This window comes from Oncorhynchus gorbuscha, linkage group LG06, assembly GCF_021184085.1.
Source record: "Oncorhynchus gorbuscha isolate QuinsamMale2020 ecotype Even-year linkage group LG06, OgorEven_v1.0, whole genome shotgun sequence".
Lineage (NCBI taxonomy): Eukaryota > Metazoa > Chordata > Actinopteri > Salmoniformes > Salmonidae > Oncorhynchus > Oncorhynchus gorbuscha.
In genome coordinates, this window is record NC_060178.1 from 58,927,090 (window position 1) to 58,955,011 (window position 27,922).

At 45.5% G+C, this 27,922-nt stretch overlaps 1 protein-coding gene across 1 annotated transcript; it reads right to left on the bottom strand.

Moving 5' to 3' along the window:
• Window positions 1–17,858: 17,858 nt before the first annotated feature.
• Window positions 17,859–20,744, bottom strand: LOC124037190 (GTP cyclohydrolase 1-like). The gene is made up of 6 exons (XM_046351861.1): window positions 20,386–20,744; window positions 19,722–19,831; window positions 19,419–19,474; window positions 19,239–19,270; window positions 19,031–19,115; window positions 17,859–18,750 (listed from the first exon to the last, which is right to left on the bottom strand). Exons 1-6 carry the CDS (start codon window positions 20,684–20,686, stop codon window positions 18,621–18,623), a joined length of 714 nt encoding a protein of 237 aa, XP_046207817.1. The 5' UTR covers window positions 20,687–20,744; the 3' UTR covers window positions 17,859–18,620.
• Between the last annotated feature and the right edge of the window lie 7,178 nt (window positions 20,745–27,922).

The window sequence follows — 27,922 nt, forward strand, 5'->3', positions numbered from 1 at the left end:
CATACCTATCCCTGTACATTAAAGCACAGTCCACATACCTATCCCTGTACATTAAAGCACAGTCCACATACCTATCCCTGTACATTAAAGCACAGTTTTAAAAATCATGGTGTCTTGGTGTCCTAAAAAAAATGCACCCCCCCCCCCCCCCAATGTTACAAATATTTTCACATGAAAAAAATGGCACACTCTCCCCCCTCATAGAATTAACTCAAAATAATGTTTATGACCACAAATAACAATAACTATGGATGCCCTGTGTTTTATAAACGCGGATATCGACTTCTCAACTTCAGCGTGTTTAAAAAAATATATATATTTTATACATTAAAGAATAATAGTGAAGATATCAAAACTCTGAAATAACACATGGAATAATGTAGTAACCAAAAAAAGTGTTAAACAAATCTAAATAGTAGCAACCTTTCGCCTTGATAACAGCTTTGAACACTTGGCATTCTCTCAACCAGCATTATGAGATAGTCACCTGGAATGCATTTCAATTAACAGGTGTGCCTTAAGTTAACTTGTGGAATTTTTTTCCTTCTTAATGCGTTTGAGCCAATCAGTTGTGTTGTGACAAGGTAGGAGTGGTATACAGAAGATGGCCCTATTTGAAGACATGAAGGTCAATCAATCTGGAAAATTACAACAACCTTGAAACTTTCTTCAAATGCTGTCTCAAATACCATTAATCATTATGATGAAACTGACTCTCATGAGGAAAGGAAGACCCACTGCCTCAGAGGATAAGTTCATTAACCTCTTGCTCCTACCTGGCACGCAGGCGTCCCATCTAGAGCTCTGGAAATGCAAATGCACTACGCTAAATGCTAATAGTATTAGTTAAAACTCAAACGTTCATTAAAATACACATGCAGGGTATTGAATTAAAGCTACACTCGTTGTGAATCCAGGCAACAAGTCCGATTTTTTTAATGCTTTTCGGCGAAAGCATGAGAAGCTATTATCTGATAGCATGTAACACCCCAAAAGACCCGCAGGGGACGTAAACAAAATAATTAGCATAGTCGGCGCTACACAAACAAAATATAAAACATTAATTACCTTTGACCATCTTCTTTGTTGGCACTCCTAGATATCCCATAATCACTATTGGGTCTTTTTTTCGATTAAATCGGTCCATATATAGCCTAGATATCGATATATGAAGACTGTGTGATAAACGGAAAAAAATAGCGTTTCATAACGTAACGTCATTTTTTTAAATTCAAAAAGTCGACGATAAACGTTCACAAAACACTTCGAAATACTTTTGTAATGCAACTTTAGGTATTAGTAAACATTAATAAGCGATCAAATTAATCACGAGACAAAGTGTTTTCTATAGGGGTCCGTCTTGAAATACTGTCCGTGTATTTCTCAACCAAAATATCCGGTCGGAGACCTGAAGAAAAAGCCTGTCTCTTGTTCGTTTGACCAAGAAACAAAGAATTGGCAAATGACAAGACTGTTGACATCGTGTAGAAGCTGTAGGTACTGCAACCTCAGCCCTATTTAATGTCTTTCGCCCACAACAATGGGTTGAAGCGGCGGATGGATATATTTTTCCACTTTCAGTGATCAGATTTTCCTGCACTTTTCAATGAAACGCACGTTCTGTTAAAGTCACAGCCGTGATTTAACCAGTTTTATAAACGTCTGAGTGTTTTCTATCCACACATACTAATCATATGCATATACTATATTCCTGGCATGAGTAGCAGGGCACTGAAATGTTGCGCGATTTTTAACAGAATGTTCGAAAAAGTAGAGGGTCGACTGAAGAGGTTAAGAGTAAACTGCACCTCAGATTGCAGCCCAAATAAATGCTTCACAGAGTTCAGAGTTAACAGACACATTTCAACATCAAATGTTCAGAGGAGACTGCATGACTCAGGCCTTCATGGTCAAATTGCTGCAAAGAAACAACTAAAGGACATCAATAAGATGAAGAGATTTGCTTGGGCCAAGAAACACAAGCAATGGACATTAGACCGGTGGAAATCTGTCCTTTGGTCTGAGTCCAAATTTGAGACTTTTGGTTCCAACCTCCATGTCTTTTTGACACTCAGTGTAGATGTGTTCCCACCGTGAAGCATGGAGGAAGAGTGTGGGGGTTCTTTGCTGGTGACACTGTTAGTGATTTATTTAGAAGCCAAGGCACATTTAACCAGCCTGGCTACAGCAGCAATACACCATCCCATCTGATTTGGGTTTAGTGGGACTATCATCAGTAGGTGAATGGATCATCTCTGCATGAGTGGTTCCCACTGTGAAGCATGGAGGTGGTATGATGGTGTGGGGGTGCTTTTCTGGTCACACTGACTGTGATTTATTTAGAATTCAAGGCACACTTAACCAGTATGGCTACCATGGTATTCTGCAGCGATACGCCATCCCATCTGGTTTGCGCTTAGTGGGACTATCATTTTGTTTTTCAACGGGACAATGACCCAACACACCTCCAGGCTGTGTAAGCATTTGACCAAGAAGAGTGATGGAATGCTGCATCAGATGACCTGGCCTCCACAATCACCTGACCTCGACCCAACTGTAATGTTTTGGGATGAGTTGGACCGAAGAGTGAAGAAAAAGCAACCAACAAGTGCTCAGCACATTTGGTAACTCCTTCAAGACTGTTGGAAAAGCATTCCTCATGAAGCTGGTTGAGAGAATGCCAAGAGTGTGCTTAGCTGTCAAAGGCGAAGGGTGGCAACGTTTTTGGTTACTGCATGATTCCATATTAGTGGTTATTATTTCATTGATTTATTCTACAATGTATAAAATAGTAAAACATTTACGAAAAACCCCTGAATAAGTAGGTGTGTCCAAACATTTGATAGGTACTGTATGTTCAACTCATAAACTAGTTTATCCAATAACAACTGCATTTAGAAGGATAGCTATTGCCTTAAATGTAGCTGGCTAGCTAGCATTCTGGCTCACACTGGCCATGTAGTAGCCAACTAGCTAGCTAGCTAAGTATTTGTGGATACCAAAAGACACAACTATAAAGATTTGGGAGCTCATGGGCACACAAGCTACATTAGCCAACTTGTTAGAAATTATTACACCACGGGCAAGAATATCTGGTGACTAGTTCATTTTCAGACAAATAATAGTTTATCTGCTGACCACCACGTTAAGGATGATAGCTAATTACTGAAAAATAGCTAGCTAGATCACTGGCCAGGCAGTAGCCACCAACTAACGTTAATCGTGAACGCATTAATTTACTCATATCAAGCAACGCATACAAGACCGTTTGTGGAAAAGTAAACAAATAACCATTTGTGGGCATTTTTTTTCATGATCAAACATATAAATAGAAGTAAATTGTTGCTAGATGGTGATGCTTTAATTTATTTAGTGAATAAGCTGAAGCTGAGTTTTCCAAGTCGTTTGTTTGGCGCTAACTGCTCATGCTAGCCGCACGATCTAGCTAAACAGACGTCTCTGTAGAGCATCGGTGTGACGTCACACTCAAGAAGGCTCAACCAATCACCCGGCGGGTTCTATATCAAGACTCATGAATATTCATAATGTTGCCCCCACTTTCGCATCCAGGGACAGTCTCTGCTGATCACATCTGCCAATCACATTCTCTGCATCTAAGGTCCTCAACACAGCTGGTGACCGCTCGAGAGAGTTCGCCGTCCGACAAACTTCTATCAGGTAGTCATTTTTTAAATTTTGTAATCTATTTAGTTATAGGAACTACCATCAATGCAAGCTGTAAAATGACTCCCAACCTATTCTGAACAAAAATATAAGTGTTGGTTCCATGTTTCACGAACTGAAATAAAAGATCCCAGAAAGTTCTGTCTAATTTTGTGCACTAATGTTTTTACATTCCTGTTGGTGGGCATTTCTCCTTTGCCGAGATGATCCATCCACCTGATAGGTGTGGCATGTCAAGAAGTCGATTAAACATCATGATCATTACACAGGTGCATCTTGTGCTGGGGACAATAAAAGGCCAGTCAAAAATATGCCGTTTTGTCACAGAAGACAGTGCCACAGATTTCTCAAGTTTTGAGGGAGCCTGCAATTGGCAATGTCCACCAGAGCTGTTGCCAGAGAATTGAATGTTAATTTCTATACCACAAGTCACCTCCAACGTCGTTTTAGAGAATTTGGCAGTATGTCCAACCGCTCTCACAACCACAGCCAACATGTATGGCGTTGTGTGGGCGAGCGGTTTGCTGATGTCAACGTTGTGAACAGAGAGTCGCATGGTGGTGGTGGGGTTATAGTATGGGCAGGCATAAGCTATGGACAACGAACACAATTGCATTTTTTTCGATGCCAATTTGAATGCACAGAGATATAGTGACGAGATCCTGAGGCCCATTGTTGTGCCATTCATCTGCTGCCAGCACCTCATGTTTCAGCACGATCTCAGCATGTCGCAAAGATCTGTGCAACAATTCTTGGAAGCTGAAAATGTCCCAGTTCTTCTATGGCCTGCATACTTACCAGACATGTTCCTCATTGAGCTTGTTTGGGATATCATGGATCGACGTGTACGACAGCGTGTTTCAATATCCAGCAACGTCGCACAGCCATTGAAGAGGAGTGGGACAACATTCCACAGGCCACAATCAACAGCCTGATAACTCTATGTGAAGGAGATGTGTTGCGCTGCATGAGGCAAATGGTGATCACACCAGATACAGACGGGTTTTCTGATCCACTTCCCCTGCCTTTTATTTAAGGTATCTGTGACCATCGGATGCATATCTATATTTCCATGTCATGTGAAATCAATAGATTAAGGCCTAATTTATTTATTTAAATTGACTGATTTCCTTATGAACTGTAACTCAGTAAAGTCTTTGAAATTGTTGAGCTTTTATATTTTTGTTCAGCATACACTTTTCTTGTAAGAGTGTATGTATAACCATATAGGGTTCTTCAGTTTGTCCCCATAGGGGAAAGGCATCCTGATCTCCTTATGGTATTGGTGTTGCCGGTCGGTCACATGCCGCATTTGCCAGTCACCCACCGTCACCTGCCGGTCACCCACCGTCACCTGCCGGTCACCCACCGTCACCTGCAGGTTACCCACCGTTACCTGCAGGTTACCCACCGTTACCTGCCAGTCACCCACCGTTACCTGCAGGTTACCCACCGTCACCTGCCGGTCACCCACCGTTACCTGCAGGTAACCCACCGTTACCTGCAGGTTACACACCGTTACCTGCCAGTCACCCACCGTCACCTGCAGGTTACCCACCGTCACCTGCCAGTCACCCACCGTCACCTGCCGGTCACCCACCGTTACCTGCAGGTTACACACCGTTACCTGCAGGTTACACACCGTCACCTGCCAGTCACCCACCGTCACCTGCAGGTTACCCACCGTCACCTGCCAGTCACCCACCGTCACCTGCCAGTCACCCACCGTCACCTGCAGGTTACCCACGTCACCTGCCAGTCACCCACCGTCATCTGCCAGTCACCCACCGTCACCTGCAGGTTACCCACCGTCACCTGCCAGTCACCCACCGTCACCTGCAGGTTACCCACCGTTACCTGCAGGTTACCCACCGTTACCTGCAGGTTACCCACCGTCACCTGCTAGTCACCCACCGTCACCTGCAGGTTACCCACCGTCACCTGCCAGTCACCCACCGTCACCTGCCGGTCACCCACCGTTACCTGCAGGTTACACACCGTTACCTGCAGGTTACACACCGTCACCTGCCAGTCACCCACCGTCACCTGCAGGTTACCCACCGTCACCTGCCAGTCACCCACCGTCACCTGCCAGTCACCCACCGTCACCTGCAGGTTACCCACGTCACCTGCCAGTCACCCACCGTCATCTGCCAGTCACCCACCGTCACCTGCAGGTTACCCAACGTCACCTGCCAGTCACCCACCGTCACCTGCAGGTTACCCACCGTTACCTGCAGGTTACCCACCGTTACCTGCAGGTTACCCACCGTCACCTGCTAGTCACCCACCGTCACCTGCAGGTTACCCACCGTCACCTGCCAGTCACCCACCGTCACCTGCAGGTTACCCACGTCACCTGTCAGTCACCCACCGTCACCTGCAGGTTACCCACCGTCACCTGCCAGTCACCCACCGTCACCTGCCAGTCACCCACCGTCACCTGCCGGTCACCAGCCAGAGAATATCTATCTATCCATCTATCCCTTTCATCTTTGACTGTCTTTTCTCGCTTAATTTCATTTCATATTTTCTTTTCCTATCCAACTCCCTTTTTCTTATTTCCTATCCTATATCTGTTTTCTCATTTACTTTTCTCCTTTCACTTCCTCACTTCCATTTAAAACAGTGAAGTGTTGAAGTGTTTATTTCTATGAATTCACTGCTGGTGACTTACCATTTCACAGGCGTTTTTTTGCCCCGTTTATACTTAGTTGTGTTCTTGTCCACATTCAGATTTTGCCCACATATGTAGACAATCAATACTAATTGTGATTAGAGCTTGCTGACCACCTCTGGAGGTAGTTAAAGGTGCATCTCGTACGAACACTGACAACAAAAGCATATACATTTGGCCGACATTATGCTTGTCCTGGACTCTCAAAAACAAATCACACTGACCAATTGAGGTAGTAAGTAATTATAGACAACAATACTTCTACAATTATTTCAGAATTAAGACCATGGTTCTTCATTAGAAACCAAGTGCCTATTGGCACTGTAGTCGGATGACACAGTCCAATACCGCGTCCAGCTCTGAATAAAATGGGCAAATAGAAATAAAGATATTTATGAAGAGTTATCATCTAGAATGAGGACAAAGGATTCTCCTGTCAAATGCCAGCGCAAAATCATAACATTGTAGGCTACAGAAAGGCCACAGACTGTAATAGCAGGATTTTAACTGAACTACAAATGTATTGGGGATACATGGGACAGACAATGATTGAGTCGCAGTATAAGGCTGCGGTGCATGACAAGTGTATGGCAAGGTATAATGTGTCGGCCTAATGTTCCCCCTGTTCCTTTTCAGATCTAGCCAGAATGAACGGTGGGCAGTGGGTGAATTGTCGATTTCAGTTGCTGTATCAGATATAAAAAAGAATACAGTGGTATTATAATGCAGTCTTTTTAAATTGTATCATGTTCTGTGAATCTTCAATAATTTTCCACTCATCAAAGTGCAGAAGATGTCCAAACTGATGCAGAAAGGCACATAGCTTCTGTAAGCATGAGCAAGGCCACTGTACAATATAATGTAGGCTACAATACGAAGCCATCTTTAGGCTACTTTTTGATTGACACTTTATTTCTTTACAAAGCCATAGTATTTGCTTAACATGTGTGATCCTTTGCACTTGTTATGCAGGTGAATGAGGACCCAAAAGCGACTTGGCGAAAACAGAGTCTTTAATCCAGTAAAGGAAATATGCAATACTCCTAGACAAATCGGAGCGGTAAATAAAGCATAAAAAACAATTCCACTCGTAATGACGAGAACAGACTGGAGACTCGATCATAAACTGTAGGTTGCCTCGGGAAGGCACTTGACCGTAGCAGACTCAGACACCTGCTCACCACGCAGCATCTGAGGGAAACACGACACGACAGGGCGATACAAAGACACAGCACGGTGAACCATATACAAGGATCCGACAGGACAGAAACGGAAAACAAGGGGAGAAATAGGGACTCTAATCAGGGGAAAAGATAGGGAACAGGTGTGGAAAGATTAAATGATTGATTAGGGGAATAGGAACAGCTGGGAGCAGGAACGGAACGATAGAGAGAAGAGAGAGAGGGAGGAAGAGAGAAAAAAGGGAACGAACCTAAAAAGACCAGCAGGGGGAAAACGAACAGAAGGAAAAGCAAAATGACAAGACAATATAAGACAAAACATGACAGTACCCCCCCACTCACCGAGCGCCTCCTGGTGCACTCGAGGAGGAATCCTGGCGGCAACGGAGGAAATCATCAATCAGTGAACGGTCCAGCACGTCCCGAGACGGAACCCAACTCCTCTCCTCAGGACCGTAACCCTCCCAATCCACTAAGTATTGGTGACTCCGTCCCCGAGAACGCATGTCCATGATCCTACGTACCTTGTAAATAGGTGCGCTCTCGACAAGGACGGGAGGGGGGGAGGGAAGATGAACGGGGGTGCGAAGAAAGGGCTTGACACAGGAGACATGGAAGACAGGATGGACGCGACGAAGATGTCGCGGAAGAAGCAGTCGCACAGCGACAGGATTGACGACCTGGGAGACACGGAACGGACCAATGAACCGCGGAGTCAACTTACGAGAAGCTGTTGTAAGAGGAAGGTTGCGAGTGGAAAGCCACACTCTCTGGCCGCAACAATACCTTGGACTCTTAATCCTTCGTTTATTGGCGGCTCTCACAGTCTGTGCCCTGTAACGGCAAAGTTACAGGTGCGCTCACAACGTTGGACAAACGCTTGAGCGGAGGGAACGCTGGACTCGGCAAGCTGGGATGAGAACAGAGGAGGCTGGTAACCCAGACTACTCTGAAACGGAGATAACCCGGTAGCAGACGAAGGAAGCGAGTTGTGAGCGTATTCTGCCCAGGGGAGCTGTTCTGCCCAAGACGCAGGGTTTCTGAAAGAAAGGCTGCGTAGTATGCGACCAATCGTCTGATTGGCCCTCTCTGCTTGACCGTTAGACTGGGGATGAAACCCGGAAGAGAGACTGACGGACGCACCAATCAAACGACAGAACTCCCTCCAAAACTGTGACGTGAATTGCGGGCCTCTGTCTGAAACGGCGTCTAATGGGAGGCCATGAATTCTGAACACATTCTCGATGATGATTTGTGCCGTCTCCTTAGCGGAAGGAAGTTTAGCGAGGGGAATGAAATGTGCCGCCTTAGAGAACCTATCGACAACCGTAAGAATCACAGTCTTCCCCGCAGACAAAGGCAGACCGGTAATGAAGTCTAGGGCGATGTGAGACCATGGTCGAGAAGGAATGGGAAGCGGTCTGAGACGACCGGCAGGAGGAGAGTTACCTGACTTAGTCTGCGCGCAGTCCAAACAAGCAGCCACGAAACGGCGCGTGTCACGCTCCTGAGTCGGCCACCAAAAGCGCTGGCGAATAGAAGCAAGAGTGCCTCGAACGCCGGGATGACCAGCTAACTTGGCAGAGTGAGCCCACTGAAGAACAGCCAGACGAGTAGAAACAGGAACGAAAAGAAGGTTACTAGGACAAGCGCGCGGCGACGCAGTGTGCGTGAGTGCTTGCTTAACCTGTCTTTCAATTCCCCAGACTGTCAACCCGACAACACGCCCATAAGGAAGAATCCCCTCGGGATCAGTAGAAGCCACAGAAGAACTAAAAAGACGGGATAAGGCATCAGGCTTGGTGTTCTTGCTACCCGGACGGTAAGAAATCACAAACTCGAAACGAGCGAAAAACAACGCCCAACGAGCTTGACGAGCATTAAGTCGTTTGGCAGAACGGATGTACTCAAGGTTCTTATGGTCTGTCCAAACGACAAAGGAACGGTCGCCCCCTCCAACCACTGTCGCCATTCGCCTAGGGCTAAGCGGATGGCGAGCAGTTCGCGGTTACCCACATCATAGTTGCGTTCAGATGGCGACAGGCGATGAGAAAAATAAGCGCAAGGATGAACCTTATCGTCAGACTGGAAGCGCTGGGATAGAATGGCTCCCACGCCTACCTCTGAAGCGTCAACCTCGACAATGAATTGTCTAGTGACGTCAGGAGTAACGAGGATAGGAGCGGACGTAAAACGTTCTTTTAGAAGATCAAAAGCTCCCTGGGCGGAACCGGACCACTTAAAACACGTCTTGACAGAAGTAAGAGCTGTGAGAGGGGCAGCAACTTGACCGAAATTACGAATGAAACGCCGATAGAAATTAGCGAAACCTAGAAAGCGCTGCAACTCGACACGTGACCTTGGAACGGGCCACTCACTGACAGCTTGGACCTTAGCGGAATCCATCTGAATGCCTTCAGCGGAAATAACGGAACCGAGAAAAGTAACGGAGGAGACATGAAAAGAGCACTTCTCAGCCTTCACGTAGAGACAATTCTCTAAAAGGCGCTGGAGAACACGTCGAACGTGCTGAACATGAATCTCGAGTGACGGTGAAAAAATCAGGATATCGTCAAGGTAGACAAAAACAAAGATGTTCAGCATGTCTCTCAGAACATCATTAACTAATGCCTGAAAAACAGCTGGCGCATTGGCGAGACCAAACGGCAGAACCCGGTACTCAAAATGCCCTAACGGAGTGTTAAACGCCGTTTTCCACTCGTCCCCCTCTCTGATGCGCACAAGATGGTAAGCGTTACGAAGGTCCAACTTAGTAAAGCACCTGGCTCCCTGCAGAATCTCGAAGGCTGATGACATAAGGGGAAGCGGGTAACGATTCTTAACCGTTATGTCATTCAGCCCTCGATATCCACGCAGGGGCGCAGAGTACCGTCCTTTTTCTTAACAAAAAAAAACCCCGCCCCGGCCGGAGAGGAAGAAGGCACTATGGTACCGGCGTCAAGAGACACAGACAAATAATCCTCGAGAGCCTTACGTTCGGGAGCCGACAGAGAGTATAGTCTACCCCGAGGAGGAGTGGTCCCCGGAAGGAGATCAATACTACAATCATACGACCGGTGAGGAGGAAGGGAGTTGGCTCGGGACCGACTGAAGACCGTGCGCAGATCATGATATTCCTCCGGCACTCCTGTCAAATTGCCAGGTTCCTCCTGAGAAGTGGGGACGGAAGAAACGGGAGGGATGGCAGACATTAAACACTTCACATGACAAGAAACGTTCCAGGATAGGATAGAATTACTAGACCAATTAATAGAAGGATTATGACATACTAGCCAGGGATGACCCAAAACAACAGGTGTAAAAGGTGAACGAAAAATCAAAAAAGAAATAGTCTCACTGTGGTTACCAGATACTGTGAGGGTTAAAGGTAGTGTCTCAAATCTGATACTGGGAAGATGACTACCATCTAAGGCGAACATGGGCGTAGGCTTGTCTAACTGTCTGAAAGGAATGTCATGTTTCCGAGCCCATGCTTCGTCCATGAAACAACCCTCAGCCCCAGAGTCTATCAAGGCACTGCATGTAGCACCCGAACCGGTCCAGCGTAGATGGACCGACATAGTAGTACAGGATCTAGATGGAGAGACCTGAGTAGTAGCGCTCACCAGTAGCCCTCCGCTTACTGATGAGCTCTGGCTTTTACTGGACATGAATTGACAAAATGTCCAGCAAGTCCGCAATAGAGGCACGGGCGGTTGGTGATCCTCCGTTCCCTCTCCTTAGTCGAGATGCGAATACCTCCCAGCTGCATGGGCTCAGTCTCTGAGCCAGAGGAGGGAGATGGTTGCGATGCGGAGCAGGGAAACACCGTTGACGCGAGCTCTCTTCCACGAGCTTGGTGACGAAGATCTACCCGTCGTTCTATGCGGATGGCGAGAGCAATCAAAGAGTCCACACTGGAAGGAACCTCCCGGGAGAGAATCTCATCTTTAACCACTGCATGGAGTCCCTCCAGAAAACGAGCGAGCAGCGCCGGCTCGTTCCAGTCACTAGAGGCAGCAAGAGTGCGAAACTCTATAGAGTAATCCGTTATGGATCGATCACCTTGGCATAGGGAAGCCAGGGCCCTAGAAGCCTCCCTACCAAAAACTGAACGGTCAAAAACCCAAATCATCTCCTCTTTAAAGTTCTGGTAATTGTTAGAACAATCAGCCCTTGCCTCCCAGATAGCTGTGCCCCACTCTCGAGCCCGGCCAGTAAGGAGTGATATGACGTAAGCAACCCGAGCTCTCTCTCTAGAGTATGTGTTGGGTTGGAGAGAGAACACAATATCACACTGGGTGAGAAAGGAGCGGCACTCCGTGGGCTGCCCGGAGTAACAAGGTGGGTTATTAACCCTAGGTTCCGGAGGCTCGGCAGACCAGGAAGTAACAGGTGGCACGAGACGAAGACTCTGGAACTGTCCAGAGAGGTCGGAAACCTGAGCGGCCAGGTTCTCCACGGCATGACGAGCAGCAGACAATTCCTGCTCGTGTCTGCCGAGCATGGCTCCTTGGATCTCGACGGCAGTGTTACGAGCGTCTGTAGTCGCTGGGTCCATTCTTTGGTCGGATCCTTCTGTTATGCAGGTGAATGAGGACCCAAAAGCGACTTGGCGAAAACAGAGTCTTTAATCCAGTAAAGGAAATATGCAATACTCCTAGACAAATCGGAGCGGTAAATAAAGCATAAAAAACAATTCCACTCGTAATGACGAGAACAGACTGGAGACTCGATCATAAACTGTAGGTTGCCTCGGGAAGGCACTTGACCGTAGCAGACTCAGACACCTGCTCACCACGCAGCATCTGAGGGAAACACGACACGACAGGGCGATACAAAGACACAGCACGGTGAACCATATACAAGGATCCGACAGGACAGAAACGGAAAACAAGGGGAGAAATAGGGACTCTAATCAGGGGAAAAGATAGGGAACAGGTGTGGAAAGATTAAATGATTGATTAGGGGAATAGGAACAGCTGGGAGCAGGAACGGAACGATAGAGAGAAGAGAGAGAGGGAGGAAGAGAGAAAAAAGGGAACGAACCTAAAAAGACCAGCAGGGGGAAAACGAACAGAAGGAAAAGCAAAATGACAAGACAATATAAGACAAAACATGACAGCACTTTTTAAAAAATCGATTGCCGCTTTTCTACATTTTCATAATTTGACCACGCGTCTTGCTATGGGTGATCAGGTTCCGTTATGACTGATTAATCATTTGGAGGAAACTAAACCATGGTTGTTCTACCAGCATGTCACTTTTTCCCCCTTTGGTAGTGGTAGTGGTATACTAAAGGTTATTTACAATACGATATTGCAATAATATTAAGACAATATATGTGACGATCAACCCTGTCCAGACCTGTTTGGATAATAACTGATTAGAAAAGATCTGATGTGATTGGTCAAAAGACCAAATTATAGTGGAGAAAAAAAAACACTAAGTCTCAAACTCACTCAGGAAACGAACGCACACGGTAAACAATTCAATCTTCTGCAAAGGACCACAGAAAACAGGGACACAATAATGAAATAATAAGACACACCTGAGACAGTTTTTCCAATATCTTCAATATGCGCCTCGGAATTGGATAAGGACACACGCATTTGTGTCTCCGATGTGTCTGTCTTCACTTGTAGCCTGTGAGAAAGACCAGATCTTGTGATGGTGAGCCATGTGAGTGAGAGGTGCTTAGGAGCACAGAGAAGGAAATTATAATTATTATATTTAGGTCACAACAGCCACTGGCTGCAAATGGCATGGATTTTGTTAGGGTTAATTACAGCCACACAAAGGGGATGCTGCTAGAAAATGTGAGGCATTATCAAGTGCTTGTCAAACTGTGAATGAGAGAAGGATGAAGTGTAGAACAACCAAAGTTACATTAATAAGTCTAAATGAATCATATAGGAGTACCTATGTGTTTGTTAACCGCTCAACACAGAATAGTGCACACTTTTATTCAGCTATGCTCAATTGTGTTCTTCATGTTATAAAATGATATAAAATAATGCCCCGGAATTCTAAGCAAATCTTGTTTGCTAAATGAACTAGAGTAGCCCACAGCCATATGGCATAGCCGGATCAGGGTCTAACATAAGGACAACTAACTCAGAGTATGCTATTCTGTTCTTCTGAAATATTTATTCAACTTTTAAAAATGTAGATGTTCCAAAGGTCTGCATCAGTGGCTTGTAGGCTATGTGTGGAAGCCAGGAGATGCTAAATGTATGTTTATTAATAGTCAATTGCTGGGAGATCGGTAGTTATAAACTGGACAATCACTGGCTGACAAAATGCCATGACCACCACAGTCCTAGACACATCCAAAGCAAAAAGAAACAGACATCTAGCTTAAACTGACAGATTTTTATGGGGATGTTTGTATTATGCACATTTAATTTCCGCGAGGGGTGTAGACATCGACCTTAGGGGGTTACCAACCATTCCTGGACCTGACTCCGAAAGAGCCAGCCACTCAAGGACATTACCAAAAGAGATGATTTTGTTGTTTCCGAGTGACAGAATCTGCACTATATATGAGCATTCATTTTGTGGATAGAATTCTATATAATAGTTTAAATTGAAAAGAACAGATTGTTGTCTCAATTGTTGTTTTGAATATCGGTTCATAAACCTGATGCCATGGTCAAATCTGTTCCCAACTATCTTGAATTTTATACGGCACAGTTGTCAACCTGTCACGCCTTGGTCATTGTATTTTGTGTTTTTGTTATATGTTTGGGTAGGCCAGGGTGTGACATGGGTTTATATGTTGTTTTCGTATTGGTGTTTGTATTATTTGGGATCGCGGCTGATTAGGGGTGTTGTTAGGCTTGGCTGCCTGAGGCGATTCTCAATCAGAGTCAGGTACTTATCGTTGTCTCTGATTGGGAACCGTATTTAGGGAGCCATAGTTTCGCTTTGTATTTCGTGGGTGATTGTTCCTGTCTTTGTGTAGTTTCACCAGATAGGCTGTAATAGGTTCACGTTCCGTTTGTTGTTTTCGTCTTTCAGTTATTTCATGTACCGCGTTTTCATTCATTAAAGTCATGAGTAACCAACACGCTGCATTTAGATCCGACTCTCTTCTTTCAACAGACGAACGCCGTTACAGAATCACCCACCACTCACGGACCGAGCAGCGTGTAAACTGGCAACGACGTAGACAGCTTCAGCAGCGAAAGGAGGACGTTATGGACGGTAGAGGCATGGAGTATACGACGTGGGAAGAAATCGACAGGTGGGCGGCCGACCCAGAGAGAGTGCAGGCGCCCGCCTGGGATTCGCTACAGCAGTGCGAAGAGGTCTACAGGCGAATGGAGTCAAAGAAAAAGACACGCCGTCTAAAACGGAGAGGCTCTGGTATAAACAGGCAGCGACAGCTGGAGCAGCAAAAGGAGGATGAATTATTCGGAGAATGGACATGGGAAGACGTGTTGGATGGTAAAGGTTGTTACACTTGGGAGGAGATATTGGCCGGAAGAGATCGCCTTCCATGGGAACAGGTGGAGGCACTAAGGAGAGCAGAGGCAGCCGGAGTTAGGAGCCGACGATACGAGGGAACACGGTTGGCAAGGAAACCCGAAAAGCAGCCCCCAAAAATTATTGAGGGGGGGCTAGAAGGGAGTATGTTTATGCCAGGTAGGAGACCTGCGCAAATTCCCTGTGCTCACCGTTGGGCTAGAAAGACCGGGCAGGCACCGTGTTATGCTATGGAGCGCACGGTGTTTTCAGTGCGGGAGCATAGCCCGGTGCGGCACATACCAGCCCTTCCTATTGGCCGGGCTAGAGTGGGCATCGAGCCAGGCAAGCTTGGGCAGGCTCGGTGCTCAAGAGCTCCAGTGCGCCTGCACAGTCCGGTCTATCCAGAGCCACCTCCACACACCAGTCCTCCGGTAGCAGCTCCCCGCACCAGGCTTCCTGTGCGTGTCCTCGATCCAGTACCACCAGTTCCAGCACCACGCACCAGGCCTCCAGTGCGCCTCGCCTGTTCAGCGCAGCCAGCGCTTTTCTCCTCTCCTGCGCTGTCGGAGTCTCCCGCCTGTTTAGCGCAGCCAGAGCCTGTCTCCTCTCCTGCGCTACTGGAGTCTCCTGTCCGTTCAGCGCTATCAGAGCCTTCCTTCCCTCCTGCGCTGTCGGAGTCTCCCGCCTGTTTAGCGCAGCCAGAGCCTGTCTCCTCTCCTGCACTACTGGAGTCTCCTGTCTGTTCAGCGCTATCAGAGCCTTCCTTCCATCCTGCGCTGTCAGAGTCTCCCGCCTGTTTAGCGCAGCCAGAGCCTTTCTCCTCTCCTGCGCTGCCGGAGTCTCCCGTCTGCCCAGCGCCGCCAGTGCCGCCAGTCTGCCCAGCTCCGCCAGTGCTCCCAGTCTGCCCAGCGCCGCCAGTGTTCCCAGTCTGCCCAGCGCCGCCAGTGCTCCCAGTCTGCCCAGCGCCATCAGTGCTCCCAGTCTACCCAGCGCTGCCAGTGCTCCCAGTCTGCCCAGGGCCGCCAGTGCTCCCGGTCTGCCCAGCGCCGCCAGTGCTCCCAGTCTGCCCAGCGCCGCCAGTGCCGCCAGTCAGCCCAGCGCCGCCAGACAACCAGTCTCTTCCAGATCTGCCAGACAACCAGTCTCTTCCAGATCTGCCAGACAACCAGTCTCTTCCAGATCTGCCAGAAAACCAGCCTCTTCCAGATCTGCCAGACAACCAGTCTCTTCCAGATCTGCCAGACAACCAGTCTCTTCCAGATCTGCCAGACAACCAGAATCTTCCAGATCTGCTTGTCAACCTGAATCTTCCAGTTCCGCCAGCCAGCCAGGATTTACCGGAGCCTACTACCTGCCTGAGCTTCATCTCAGTACTGGGCTTCCTCTCAGTACTGGGCTTCCTCTCAGTACTGGGCTTCCTCTCAGTACTGGGCTTCCTCTCAGTACTGGGCTTCCTCTCAGTCCCGGGCTGCTTCCCCTCAGTCCCGGGCTGCTTCTGTCCCGAGCTGCCCCTCTGTCCCGAGCTGCCCCTCTGTCCCGAGCTGCCCCTCTGTCCCGAGCTGCCCCTCTGTCCCGAGCTGCCCCTCTGTCCCGAGCTGCCCCTCTGTCCCGAGCTGCCCCTCTGTCCCGAGCTGCCCCTCAGTCACGAGCTGCTCCTCAGTTATGTGGGGATCTGGGTGAGGACTATTAGGCCATGGTCGGCGGAGAGGGTGGATTATCCCAGGACGCGAAGGGGAGGAACAAGGACATTAATGGAGTGGGGTCCACGTCCCGAGCCGGAACCGCCACCATGGACAGACGCCCACCCGGACCCTCCCTATGCTTTTGAAGTGCGTCCGGGAGTCCGCACCTTAGGGGGGGGGGGGTTCTGTCACGCCTTGGTCATTGTATTTTGTGTTTTTGTTATATGTTTGGGTAGGCCAGGGTGTGATATGGGTTTATATGTTGTTTTCGTATTGGGGTTTGTATTATTTGGGATCGCGGCTGATTAGGGGTGTTGTTAGGCTTGGCTGCCTGAGGCGATTCTCAATCAGAGTCAGGTGCTTATCGTTGTCTCTGATTGGGAACCGTATTTAGGGAGCCATAGTTTCGCTTTGTATTTCGTGGGTGATTGTTCCTGTCTTTGTGTAGTTTCACCAGATAGGCTGTAATAGGTTCACGTTCCGTTTGTTGTTTTCGTCTTTCAGTTATTTCATGTACCGCATTTTCATTCATTAAAGTCATGAGTAACCAACACGCTGCATTTCGGTCCGACTCTCTTCTTTCAACAGACGAACGCCGTTACACAACCCTTAAAAATTTAAGTGAAAGTGATATCTTATACTATTTTTACTAGTCATCCCATTAAGGCATGCTTGGTTTTTCATTGGTGGCAGACAAACCAATTCATTCCTTTCTCTTTTGTGTAATAGCCTCTTCCATTTTTTTGTGACAGAGTTGCAATGAATGGGTTACACTTTTGCATTGAGCATACATCTCCACACAACTTTGGTTAATTGCTTGTGTGACATAATTTTAACCTCCTTATTTTACAAAGCATGATGGGATGCTTAATTAACTAAGGAATCACACCTGTATGGAAGTGCCTTCCTTCAGTGTGCAGTACTTTGTATCCCTTATTTTCTCAAGGATTTCCTTTATTTTGACAGTTACCTGTATCTTATTCAACAAAAAATACCTGTTCATCCAGGATAGTATTTAATACATATAAATGTGCATTTAATGACTATGAACACACTCCACACTAATTCAGCTTATAGAATCCGGGAAATCGAGGCAACTCTTTTCCTAAAGCAAATATCTTAATTACAAAACCAAGAAAGCAACTTTAAAGCAGGTTAAATATTTATTTATTTCTAAATGTAATGTTCAAACTCATAAGATTGACAAATCAACATTTTTAACATTAACTAGCATCGTCATACTCATGTGATACAACATTTGGGTTAGAGGCATTTACAGAACATTTCCATTGTTATTGTTATGCTCCTATATCATCATTACCTTGAGCCATTGCACAACTAGATATTGACACCCCTTACTAGCACAAGAGTTATGTCCAAACAGAACAAATGTCAATGTTATGAGGGTCATATTTCAGCTTCAAGTTTCTAGGAATACCATGTCCATAATATACAGCCAAAATACTAAGAAAAAAAATCTAAACAATGTAAGCACTTGCGATACAGTAACGGTAAGGCGCTTCCTCTGAAGGTGGGTACAGAGGGGCCTTTGGCAGCAGCACTTAATATGAAACGATCCAAGGACTACACATAACTACACATAACTTATAAAATGCATATCAAGTTCCTTATAGTTTTTAATCCCTGATCATGACTCCCTGATATATCAGTCTTAGCGATTGTTCCCAAACTGCAAACCCCGGATCTTTACTCCAGGTGCACTAGAGAAAAGCGCTCAAAATATTTGAAAGATTTCAAAATAGTATTTCAACCCCAACCCCCCTACCTGACAGAACATACTTAGCTAAGATCAATGAAAGAGAAAAGAAAGAAGAAAACAATCTTGCATTGTTTGGTGATAGCTGGAGAGATGGCTGTTTTTGGCTTGGGAAGAACGGGTGAGGTAACAACGGCCCAAGTGGGTCAGTTGTTTTTGATCAGAGCCAAGAACTCCTCCCGCGTCTTGGGATCCTCTTGGAAGAGTCCCAGCATGGCGCTTGTCACGGTCTTGCTGTTCATCTTCTGCACACCCCTCATCACCATGCACATATGACTGAAACACACAATACAATGGTCCAAACTCAGTTGTTATAATGAAAACAGATCAACCGGTGCACTCTTGAGAACAACTCTTTGATTCACTGAATGAATTGATCCAAAACACATAAAACCTAGGCGGGCTTAACAACTTCCTGTCAGCCACGACATAATACCTGGCACAGTTTGTGTAGCATAGGTTTGCAATTCATTCGGGTGTCGAAATACATGGAGCACTACAATGTAATTCACATGTAATACAAGACATATAGAGTACATCGTAAAAAGACACTCACGCTGCCTCAATGACAACTGCTACGCCTGCAGGCTCTAATGCCTCTGAGATTGCTGTAGCGATCTGCTTGGTCAGGCGTTCCTGCACTGTAGAGGGAACAACAGACATAAAGGGCAGAGGTTAACACTCTAGACGCACTCAAACCTACAGGCTTCCCTCAGCAAGCTGCTCGGTGATAGTGATGCCCAAAATGACCAACGGATACTCGCCTTGAAGCCTCCTGCTGAAGATTTCAACAATCCTGTAATGGATGAAGCAACAAAAAGGGGGAAGTTAGTGCAGAACGTGTGTGTGTGTGTGTGTGTTCATGTGTCCACTTGTGTGTGTGCACGTGCGTGCCTGCATGCATATCTTTGGGAAGATGATAGCAACTGAATATGATCACTGACCTTGCCAGCTTGCTCAGACCAACCACTTTATTGTTCGGAAGATATCCAATGTGAACCTTTGGTGTCGAAACAAAGCACATAGTCGCAAATTCAATGATAAACTCAGAGAACGTCTGAACCATTAGATTTGTTAACCATGTACCATTGACATTAGCAGGATTTCAGCGACAACAAAGGAAACAAGGGATGTTCCTGAGTGTCAGAATGCGTTATGCGTATCAAATGATCCCAACTGCTGCTGTGTAAGTTCAAATGATACGCACGTATTGCTTCATGGCTTCATTATACATCATGGGTTTTCACCTTGCCAAAGAAGGGCACGAGATGGTGCTCACAGAGAGAGAACATTTCAATGTCCTTCACGATCACCATCTCGTTGTGGTTCTCGTCGAAGATGGCATTGTTCAGGATGTCTGGGGAAGAAGAGGTAAGAGAGACAAGTGGAACAATTGTTTTACCCAACTCCAGATTGCAGCTTTGTACGCATAATCAGTTTTCCCTACTTGCGATCTCAATTTGCAGAGACACTGGGTGCCAATGAGGAGAGTGTAAAGTAATGAACCACGCTCTTTGCAGCAAATCGAATATGACCCGATGAACACAATGAAAACTCAAAATGAACAGCTGGTCAAAATCGGAATTACACTTTGTTGCTTCCAATGATGTATGTGTCTATGGCTGTTTCCAGTGATGTTTAAAATAACAATGGAGGTCTAATATCTCCAAAGCTAAATGAATCGTGCACACATATCAACTTGCACTGTAGCTGTGTGGACAGTTTATCAAGACTATGCAGCCTGAGGAATGAGCAACGCTAAATCAGTTTTAAATAGGCTTTATTATACATTAAATGCATATTAAACTGTAAAGAACAGATTGTTCCCAATCTACCTCATAATCTATCATATATTTTAGATTTAATGAAACACATTGACAACTATTTATGCAGGACGGTCAATGCTCTCACCCTTTACTGTCTCGTGATAACCTTTGGTGAGGAACTGCATTGCTTTGGCTGCCCGTAATGGTGTACGCAGTAGACCCTCACGTTCCACGTCTTCTCCCAGTTCTCGAAGTACGATGCCGTAGGCTCTTTCAATGGCAGATATCTTGCACACATCCTCTGACTCCTTGTGGGACTTCTCCTCCTTGCCCATCAATTCAGCTTTCTTTGCCTCTATGGATTTTTCACTGAACCCGTTGAGATATTCTGTAACAATTTTTCCATTGCAGACGCCGTTAATCTCTGAGGCGTTTTGGTACTCCATTCTAATAAAACTGAAATAACTTGATTCAATGCCCTGTGTATAAAGTCACCGCTTGTTGACTAAGTTGTGGTAAGAGGTGACACTAGACTATTGCTCGTGGCTTGGGTGGTGACTGCAGGCCCTATTTATGGGTGCGCCTCTAACTGTCATGCCCGTTCCAACATTCGTTACGGAGTAGGCACATGGCTTCTCAGGAGAAAGTGTGACTTTTTGGTCTGCAACCACCAGACACGATCATAACGCTGCACTAATTGAGGAAGGCATCTTATCACCTACGCTAAAAATCGATTTTTGTGGAAATCATGAGAACAATAAACCGTTTTATAACTAACTGTAACCCAGCACAAGTGTTGGAAAAGTGTGAGACCGCGTGAGTGGAAGTCCCAAGTAGTCAGGCGTTACTCTCTGAAATGTGGGATACTGCAACGTGTCACTGTATGACTAGTAAGGTACAATGTATACACTCACTGTAGGCCTATATGGTTATGAAAGGACAGAATAAATATAAACTCAGCAAAAAAAGAAATGTCCCTTTTTCAGGACCCTTTCTTTGAAAGATAATTCATAAAAATCCAAATAACCTCACAGATCTTCATTGTAAAGAGTTTAAACACTGTTTTCCAAGCTTGTTTAAAGAACCATAAACAATTAATGAACATGCACCTGTGGAACGGTTGTTAAGACACTAACAGCTTACAGATGGTAGGCAATTAAGGTCACAATTATGAAAACTTAGGACACTAAAGAGGCCTTTCTACTGACTGTGAGATGCCTAAGACAGCGCTACAGGGAGACAGGACGGACAGTTGATCGTCCTCGCAGTGGCAGACCACATGTAACAACACCTCCAGAGGATCGGTACGTCCGAACATCACACCTGCGGGACAGGTACAGGATGGCAACAACAACTGCCCGGCATTAAACCAGGAATGACCAGTCCCTCCATCAATGCTCAGACTGTACACAATAGGCTGAGAGAGGCTGGACTGAGGACTTGTAGGCCTGTTGTAAAACAGGCCCTCACCAGACAAATCACCGGCAATAAAGTCACCTATGGGCACAAACCCACCGTCGCTGGACCAGACAGGACTGGCAAAAAGTGCTCTTCACTGACGAGTCGTGGTTTTGTCTCACCAGGGGTGATGGTCGGATTCGAGTTTATAGTCAAAGCAATGAGCGTTACACCGAGGCCTGTACTCTGGAGCGGGATCGATTTGGAGGTGGAGGGTCTGTCATGGTCTGGGGCGGTGTGTCACAGCATCATCGGACTGAGCTTGTTCTCATTGCAGGCAATCTCAATGCTGTGCATTACAGGGAAGACATCCTTCTCCCTCATGTGGTACCCTTCCTGCAGGCTCATCCTGACACGACCCTCCAGCATGACAATGCCAACAGCTATACAGTTAGTTTTGTGCATGATTTCCTGCAAGACAGGAATGTGAGTGTTCTGCCATGGCCAGCAAAGAGCCCGGATCTCAATCCCATTGAGCACGTCTGGGACCAGTTGGAACAGAGGGTGAAGGCTAGGGCTATTCCCCCCAGAAATGTCCAGGAACTTGCAAGTGTTAAGTTTGCTGAAAATAAACACAGTTGACGTTTCTTTTTTTGCCTAGTTTATTATGTAAAACAGGAAAGACAGACAGGTGTAAATGATAACGGACAGTGACTGGCAAGGGAAAGGTAGTTAGGACCAGACCTGGGCCAAATACATACGTCAAATACTATTTGAACTAGGTCTGTCGGGACGGACAATCAAATCAAATCAATGCTTCGTGAACAAAAGGTGTAGACTAACAGTGAAATGCTTACTTAGGGGTCCTTTTCCAACAATGCAGAGTTAAAGATAAAGAATAGAAATAGTGACGCAAGGAATAAATACACAGTGAATAACAAATAACAATAATGAGTAAAAATAACATGGCTAGATACAGGAAGTATACAGCACAGGAGGTTGATGGCACCTTAATTGGGGAGGATGGGCTCGTGGTAATGGCTGGAGTGGAGTTAGTGGAATGGTATCAAATACATCAAACACATGATTTGATGCCATTCCATTCACTCTGTTCCAGCAATTCTTGTGAGCCGTCCTCCCCTCAGCAGCCCCCACTGATATACAGGGAGTACCAGTGCCGAGTCAATGTGCAGGGGTATGAGGTAATTGAGGTAGCTACTGTATGTACATATAGGGGTAAAATGACTAGGCAACAGGACAGATAATAGACAGTAGCGGAAGAGTATGTGCTGAGTGTGTGCACGGCGTCAGTATGCATGTGTAAGTGTTCGGGTATAGTCCAGTGTGTGTGCATAGAGTTAATGCAAAGAAGGGTCAATGCAGGTAGACATTTGATTAGTTATATAGCAGTCTTGTTTATCAGTCTTATGGCTTGTGTGTAGAAGCTGTTCAGGGTACTCTTGGTCCCAGACTTGGTGCACTGGTACCACTTGCCATGCGGTAGCAGAGACAACTGTCTATGGCTTGGGTGGCTGGAGACTTTGAAAAAATGTTGTGTCTTCTGCTGACACGCCTGGTATAAAGGTCCTGGATGGCAGGGAGCTCTGATGTACTGGGCCGTACTCAACAGCTGCCATACCAAGAGGTAATGCAGCCTGTCAAAATGCTCTCAATGGTGCATCTATATAACTTTTGGAGGACCTGAGGGCAAGTATTTTCAGCCTCCTGAGGGGGATGAAGCACGTTCGTGCCCTCTCACAACTGTGTGGGTGTGTGTGGACCATGTTAATTCCTTAGTGATGTGGACACCGAGGAACTCGAAGCTCTCAACCCACTCCACTACAGCCCCATCGATGTGGATGGGGGTGTGATCGCCCCTCCATTTAATTTAGACCACGATCAGCTCCTTTGTCTTGCTGACGTTAAGGGGAAGGTTGTTGTCCTGCCACCAGACTGCCAAGTCTCTGACCTTCTCCCTCTAGGCTGCCTCATCGTCGCCGGTGGACAGTCCTACCACCGTCGTGCCATCGGGAAAATTAATGATGCTGGAGTTGTGTGCGGCAACGCAGTCTTGGTTGAACAGGGAGTACAGGTGGCGACAAAGGACACACCCCTGAGGGGCGCCCGTGTTGATGGTCAGTGTGGCAGATGTGTTGTTGCCTAACTTCACCGTCTGGGGGTGGCCCATCAGTAAGTCCAGGATCCAGACAGAGTGCGATGTCTGGCACCCTTTGATCAGAAAGGGTCTCAAAAACAAGGCCAGGAGATGTGGTTCCAGGTATATGCGACATAAGCCGCCACTTAGGGTCCCCGGATGCTTTTTTAGGAACTCAGTCGAGATTTCAACTTACTATTGAGAGTAAGAATAGTACAATACAAGTCAGGTGCAATTTTGAAATTTGGTTGTGTATGTCAGTCACTGACAGTCACTAAATTAGTTATGTCAACTAATACTTTTTAGATCGGTAGTTTTTGAAAGGGAGCAACCCACGATTCTGTAACGATTAGTCTATTCAGTTATCTAAACCTAACCTCCCGGGGGCCCCCATTGATTTTGTTAGTCATTCTCACTCGTATATTAACCCTGGCATAAGTTATTGCAAAATGTGTAGATTCGCAGGATATTAGCTTTTTGCCATTTTAAAGCAAGTTTTCTGCAATTCTACACATTTTGCCATGGGGGGAGAGACAGGAAATCAACTTGCAGGTTTATCGTAAATTAACTTTCAAATGTTGATTTTTCTCCACCATCAAGAGGGAGGCCACTAAAAAGTTTTGCCATGGGGTGGGGGGCCCCCAACCAAATCTTGCAAGGTGGCCCCAAAGAGGAAAGAGCCGGTCCTGGGTGCCACAGTTCCTAGAACATCCTACTACTGTAATGTGAAGGGTTGTGATTGAGGACCCATTAGGGATTATCAAACAAAGTCTGTTAGGGCCTGGGAGGCAGGGGTAGGCTGGGGAGGAGGCTGGCAGGGCCCCAGTGGAGCGAGCCATGGTGGAAACCCACCAGGAACTGGTGGGGGCTCCTCAGAGGAGGTAGGATAAATGTGAGTATAACTCCATACTCATACCACTAAAATATGTACAGCTGCAAAACCAAGAAAAATATTGTCACTGTATCTGATGTAATCAGTTCTCACGCAATCTTGGTTACCCAGAAATAAAATTCTCATGAAAGTTGTCTCTTGAATCTGTCCAGAAGAGATTAGTTCTTGGTTTATATTCATCCATCGGATTAAAGGGGCAATCTTGGATTGTTACTTCTATTTTGGGACTTTTAAATCAATGATAAAGCTATTGATTCTTGAAGAGCTTATAAATGCCTCATAAGCTTAGTTTCACTGTTTTACACCCTCAAAATAAACTTATTTGACTCCATTGTTAGTATACAATGTAATTGTAAACATACAAACATAGCTTTAACCATATGCATTTGAAGCTAACATTTTGATCTCAAGGCTGACTATCCGTGAGATCAAAATGATAGCTTTAACCATGCTTTGAAGCTATACAGTGTCTGTTTACCAAAACATTGGCAAGGTGGTCATTTTGTTTGTTGTTTTTTTGAATCCCAGAATGCCCCTTTAAGACCGGATCTGCTGTTACCTAACATGGTTTTAGGTTCATCGTCGTTGTTTGGCCTCTGTTCATTCATTGAACTCAAATAAAGACAATTCAAAGAAACCATACACACATGATCCATTTGGCACAGCTTTAACAACCACTAGATTAAATCAATCCTTTCAAGCAAATTGCTTTAAAAGAATTACCCTCATATCTGCCTCATGCAGACTTTTCTGTTCTAATTTACCAGTTTATCTGTCAACGTTGAATTTAAACGATTCTGATTTATTTTGATCCACAACCCAGATTGGACATACAGTGCAGTATGTCGTGATGGTAAACCTAGTGAAACCAATATCCTTCCACAAAGGGCAAAATTATACTAGTCAGGAATAATGATACAATCATAATGACCGTTTAAAACACACTATCTTCTGGGTAAATGACGGGAACATCACTGAATCGGGAGTTGAACTATAGTGCGATTGACTTGAACGCTGTTGTGTAGAATTTGGCGTGTCATGTGTTTGGTAACAAGGTTTGACTACCATCAGACTGACTGACTGTCCCGTGTCTAAGGGGAAGTGAATGGCCACGCGGGTCAGGTCTGATACCACTGATCTTCATCAGAATGTCTCGCCTCGCACTTTGATAATGAATATGGAACACCAAAAGAACTACAATGTTCAGGAGTTATGCACGAGACCAAATATTCCATAGGTCTAAGGTTCTGAAATGGTATGGACTAATTATTTCAACAGAATTTTGAATTCTCCACTTTGTCTGCCCAAATCACTCTTACAGGCAGGTAGCCTAGTGATTTAGAGCATGGGGCGAGTAACTGAAAGGTTGCTGGTTCAAATCGAAGAGTTGGCTCTGTAGAAAATCTGTTGATGTGCACTTGAGCAAGACACTTAAACAGTAATTGGCCCTGTAAGTCGATCTGTATAAGAACATCTGCTAAATGTAAAGTGTACACTTTTACGTTGTTAAAGGTAAGACAGCACACTTGAATGTGAGTCCTTGGTTCAAATCACTGTTTGCTTTTTTCCTTACAAATTCTCAGAGTTAAGAGTCAGAGGTTAATAAATCCCTCCTCAAAAGGCGTCTCCTCTCTGTGGGGGTGGAGGGTGGTGGTGGGGGGGTAGCAAATGAAAAGCTTTATCTACGCTGAGTGAGTCACATGAGTGTCAGAAGTTGATAGTATAGGCAGTGATCCACCCCACCCCATTTGCTGTCTGTCTCACATGTCTCACCAGTGTCCAATAGAGGAACATGCACACTGTGCCAGCTAGGTCAAATGATATGCTACTGCATCTTTCCTGTTTTTTAAAATATCATTATTTACTTATGATGAAGTTTTAGAAAGCTTTTCTTCTCACTACTTCACTGTGATAGCCATTGTGTGATGAGTATTGTGGCAAACAAAATGATGCTCAGTGAGTGTAACAGTATAACTTTAGACCATCCAATCGCCCATACCCAGGCGCGAACCAGGGACCCTCTGCACCCATCAACAACAGTCACCCACGAAGCACCGTTACCCATCGCTCCACAAAAAACACTACTTCAAGGTCTCAGAGCAAGTGACGTCACCGATTGAAACGCTATTTAGCGCGCACCACCGCTAACTAGCTAGCCGTTTCACAGCCGTTACATGAGCAGTCTGCAAAGTGTTGTCCATAGTCAGTTAAGTCACTGGACGCAATGTGAGACTCACACAAAAAGAGAAAGAATATAGTGAAGTGATGTGACATAGTGACGTAACATATTTATTCATGAATAATGAATAAATAATAGGGACAAAAAGTAGTGGCCAAATACATTAATTTAACTTAGTTAACTTAATAGCCTTGGAGAGCATAATGTGAAGTAAAAAAAAAAGATATTTCTACACTATGAGGTTGAAATAACACTGAAATTGTGAAAATTACGATAATGGCCTTTTTTGTGTAAGAGCTGTTTGAAAAACGAATCTTGAATTTCAGCCTGTTCAGTTGGGAGGAACTTTTGGTCAACATCATGAAGTCACAATGTGATCTGATTATAACAGAGTAGACCAATGACTGTTCATCTGGGTGAGGCGGTGGGCTCTAGACGGACCTATCAGTCAACCAAGGCTCTGTATGTAAATATCTTAAAATGTGTTTCCTGAAGGCCCACACAATCAGACTGAGGGCCAAAGGAGGCTCAGGCAAATAAATGATTACAAATGTATTTAGTTATTTTCATTTTGTATATGTATGTGTGTAATTTATGTAATTCGGGGCTTATCTGTAAACGAAACCATGGTCTCAGTAGGAATCCCTGATAAAGTAAATGTTGAATAAATAAATATAAAATGTCATAAAGACACAGACATAGAGTGATGATTTCAAAATAAAATGACCAAGACTGCACGGAGGCATTAAGAAATGTAGAGAATGAATTTTTATCTCATCTACTATTCGCAACATCTCATGATCCATGCAGAACAACAGTGGTATGCTGTTTGATGAGGACAATCCCAAGAAACCTTCCCTAAAAACATACATGATTAACTATTCAAGGATGGACAGTACTTCTTGCTGTGTCTACATTGGTTCTCAGACCTACGAACAGCCTATAATCAGGTTGCTCTAGTCTATTTGACCGGCAAGCAGGCACAGTATCTGTAAAAAGTGTATATATCGCAAAGTGAAATAAGTACTATTAGAGATTAAATCCACAAAACAATCTCA

Excerpts from the sequence above, each read along its gene's own strand:
- LOC124037190 (XM_046351861.1), bottom strand. The coding sequence starts at position 20,686 with ATGGAGTACCAAAACGCCTCAGAGATTAACGGCGTCTGCAATGGAAAA. Across the intron at positions 19,832-20,385 it reads TTATCACGAGACAGTAAAGG|ACATCCTGAACAATGCCATC; the intron begins GTGAGAGCATTG and ends CTTCTTCCCCAG. Across the intron at positions 19,116-19,238 it reads CTTCAGCAGGAGGCTTCAAG|TGCAGGAACGCCTGACCAAG; the intron begins GCGAGTATCCGT and ends TTCCCTCTACAG.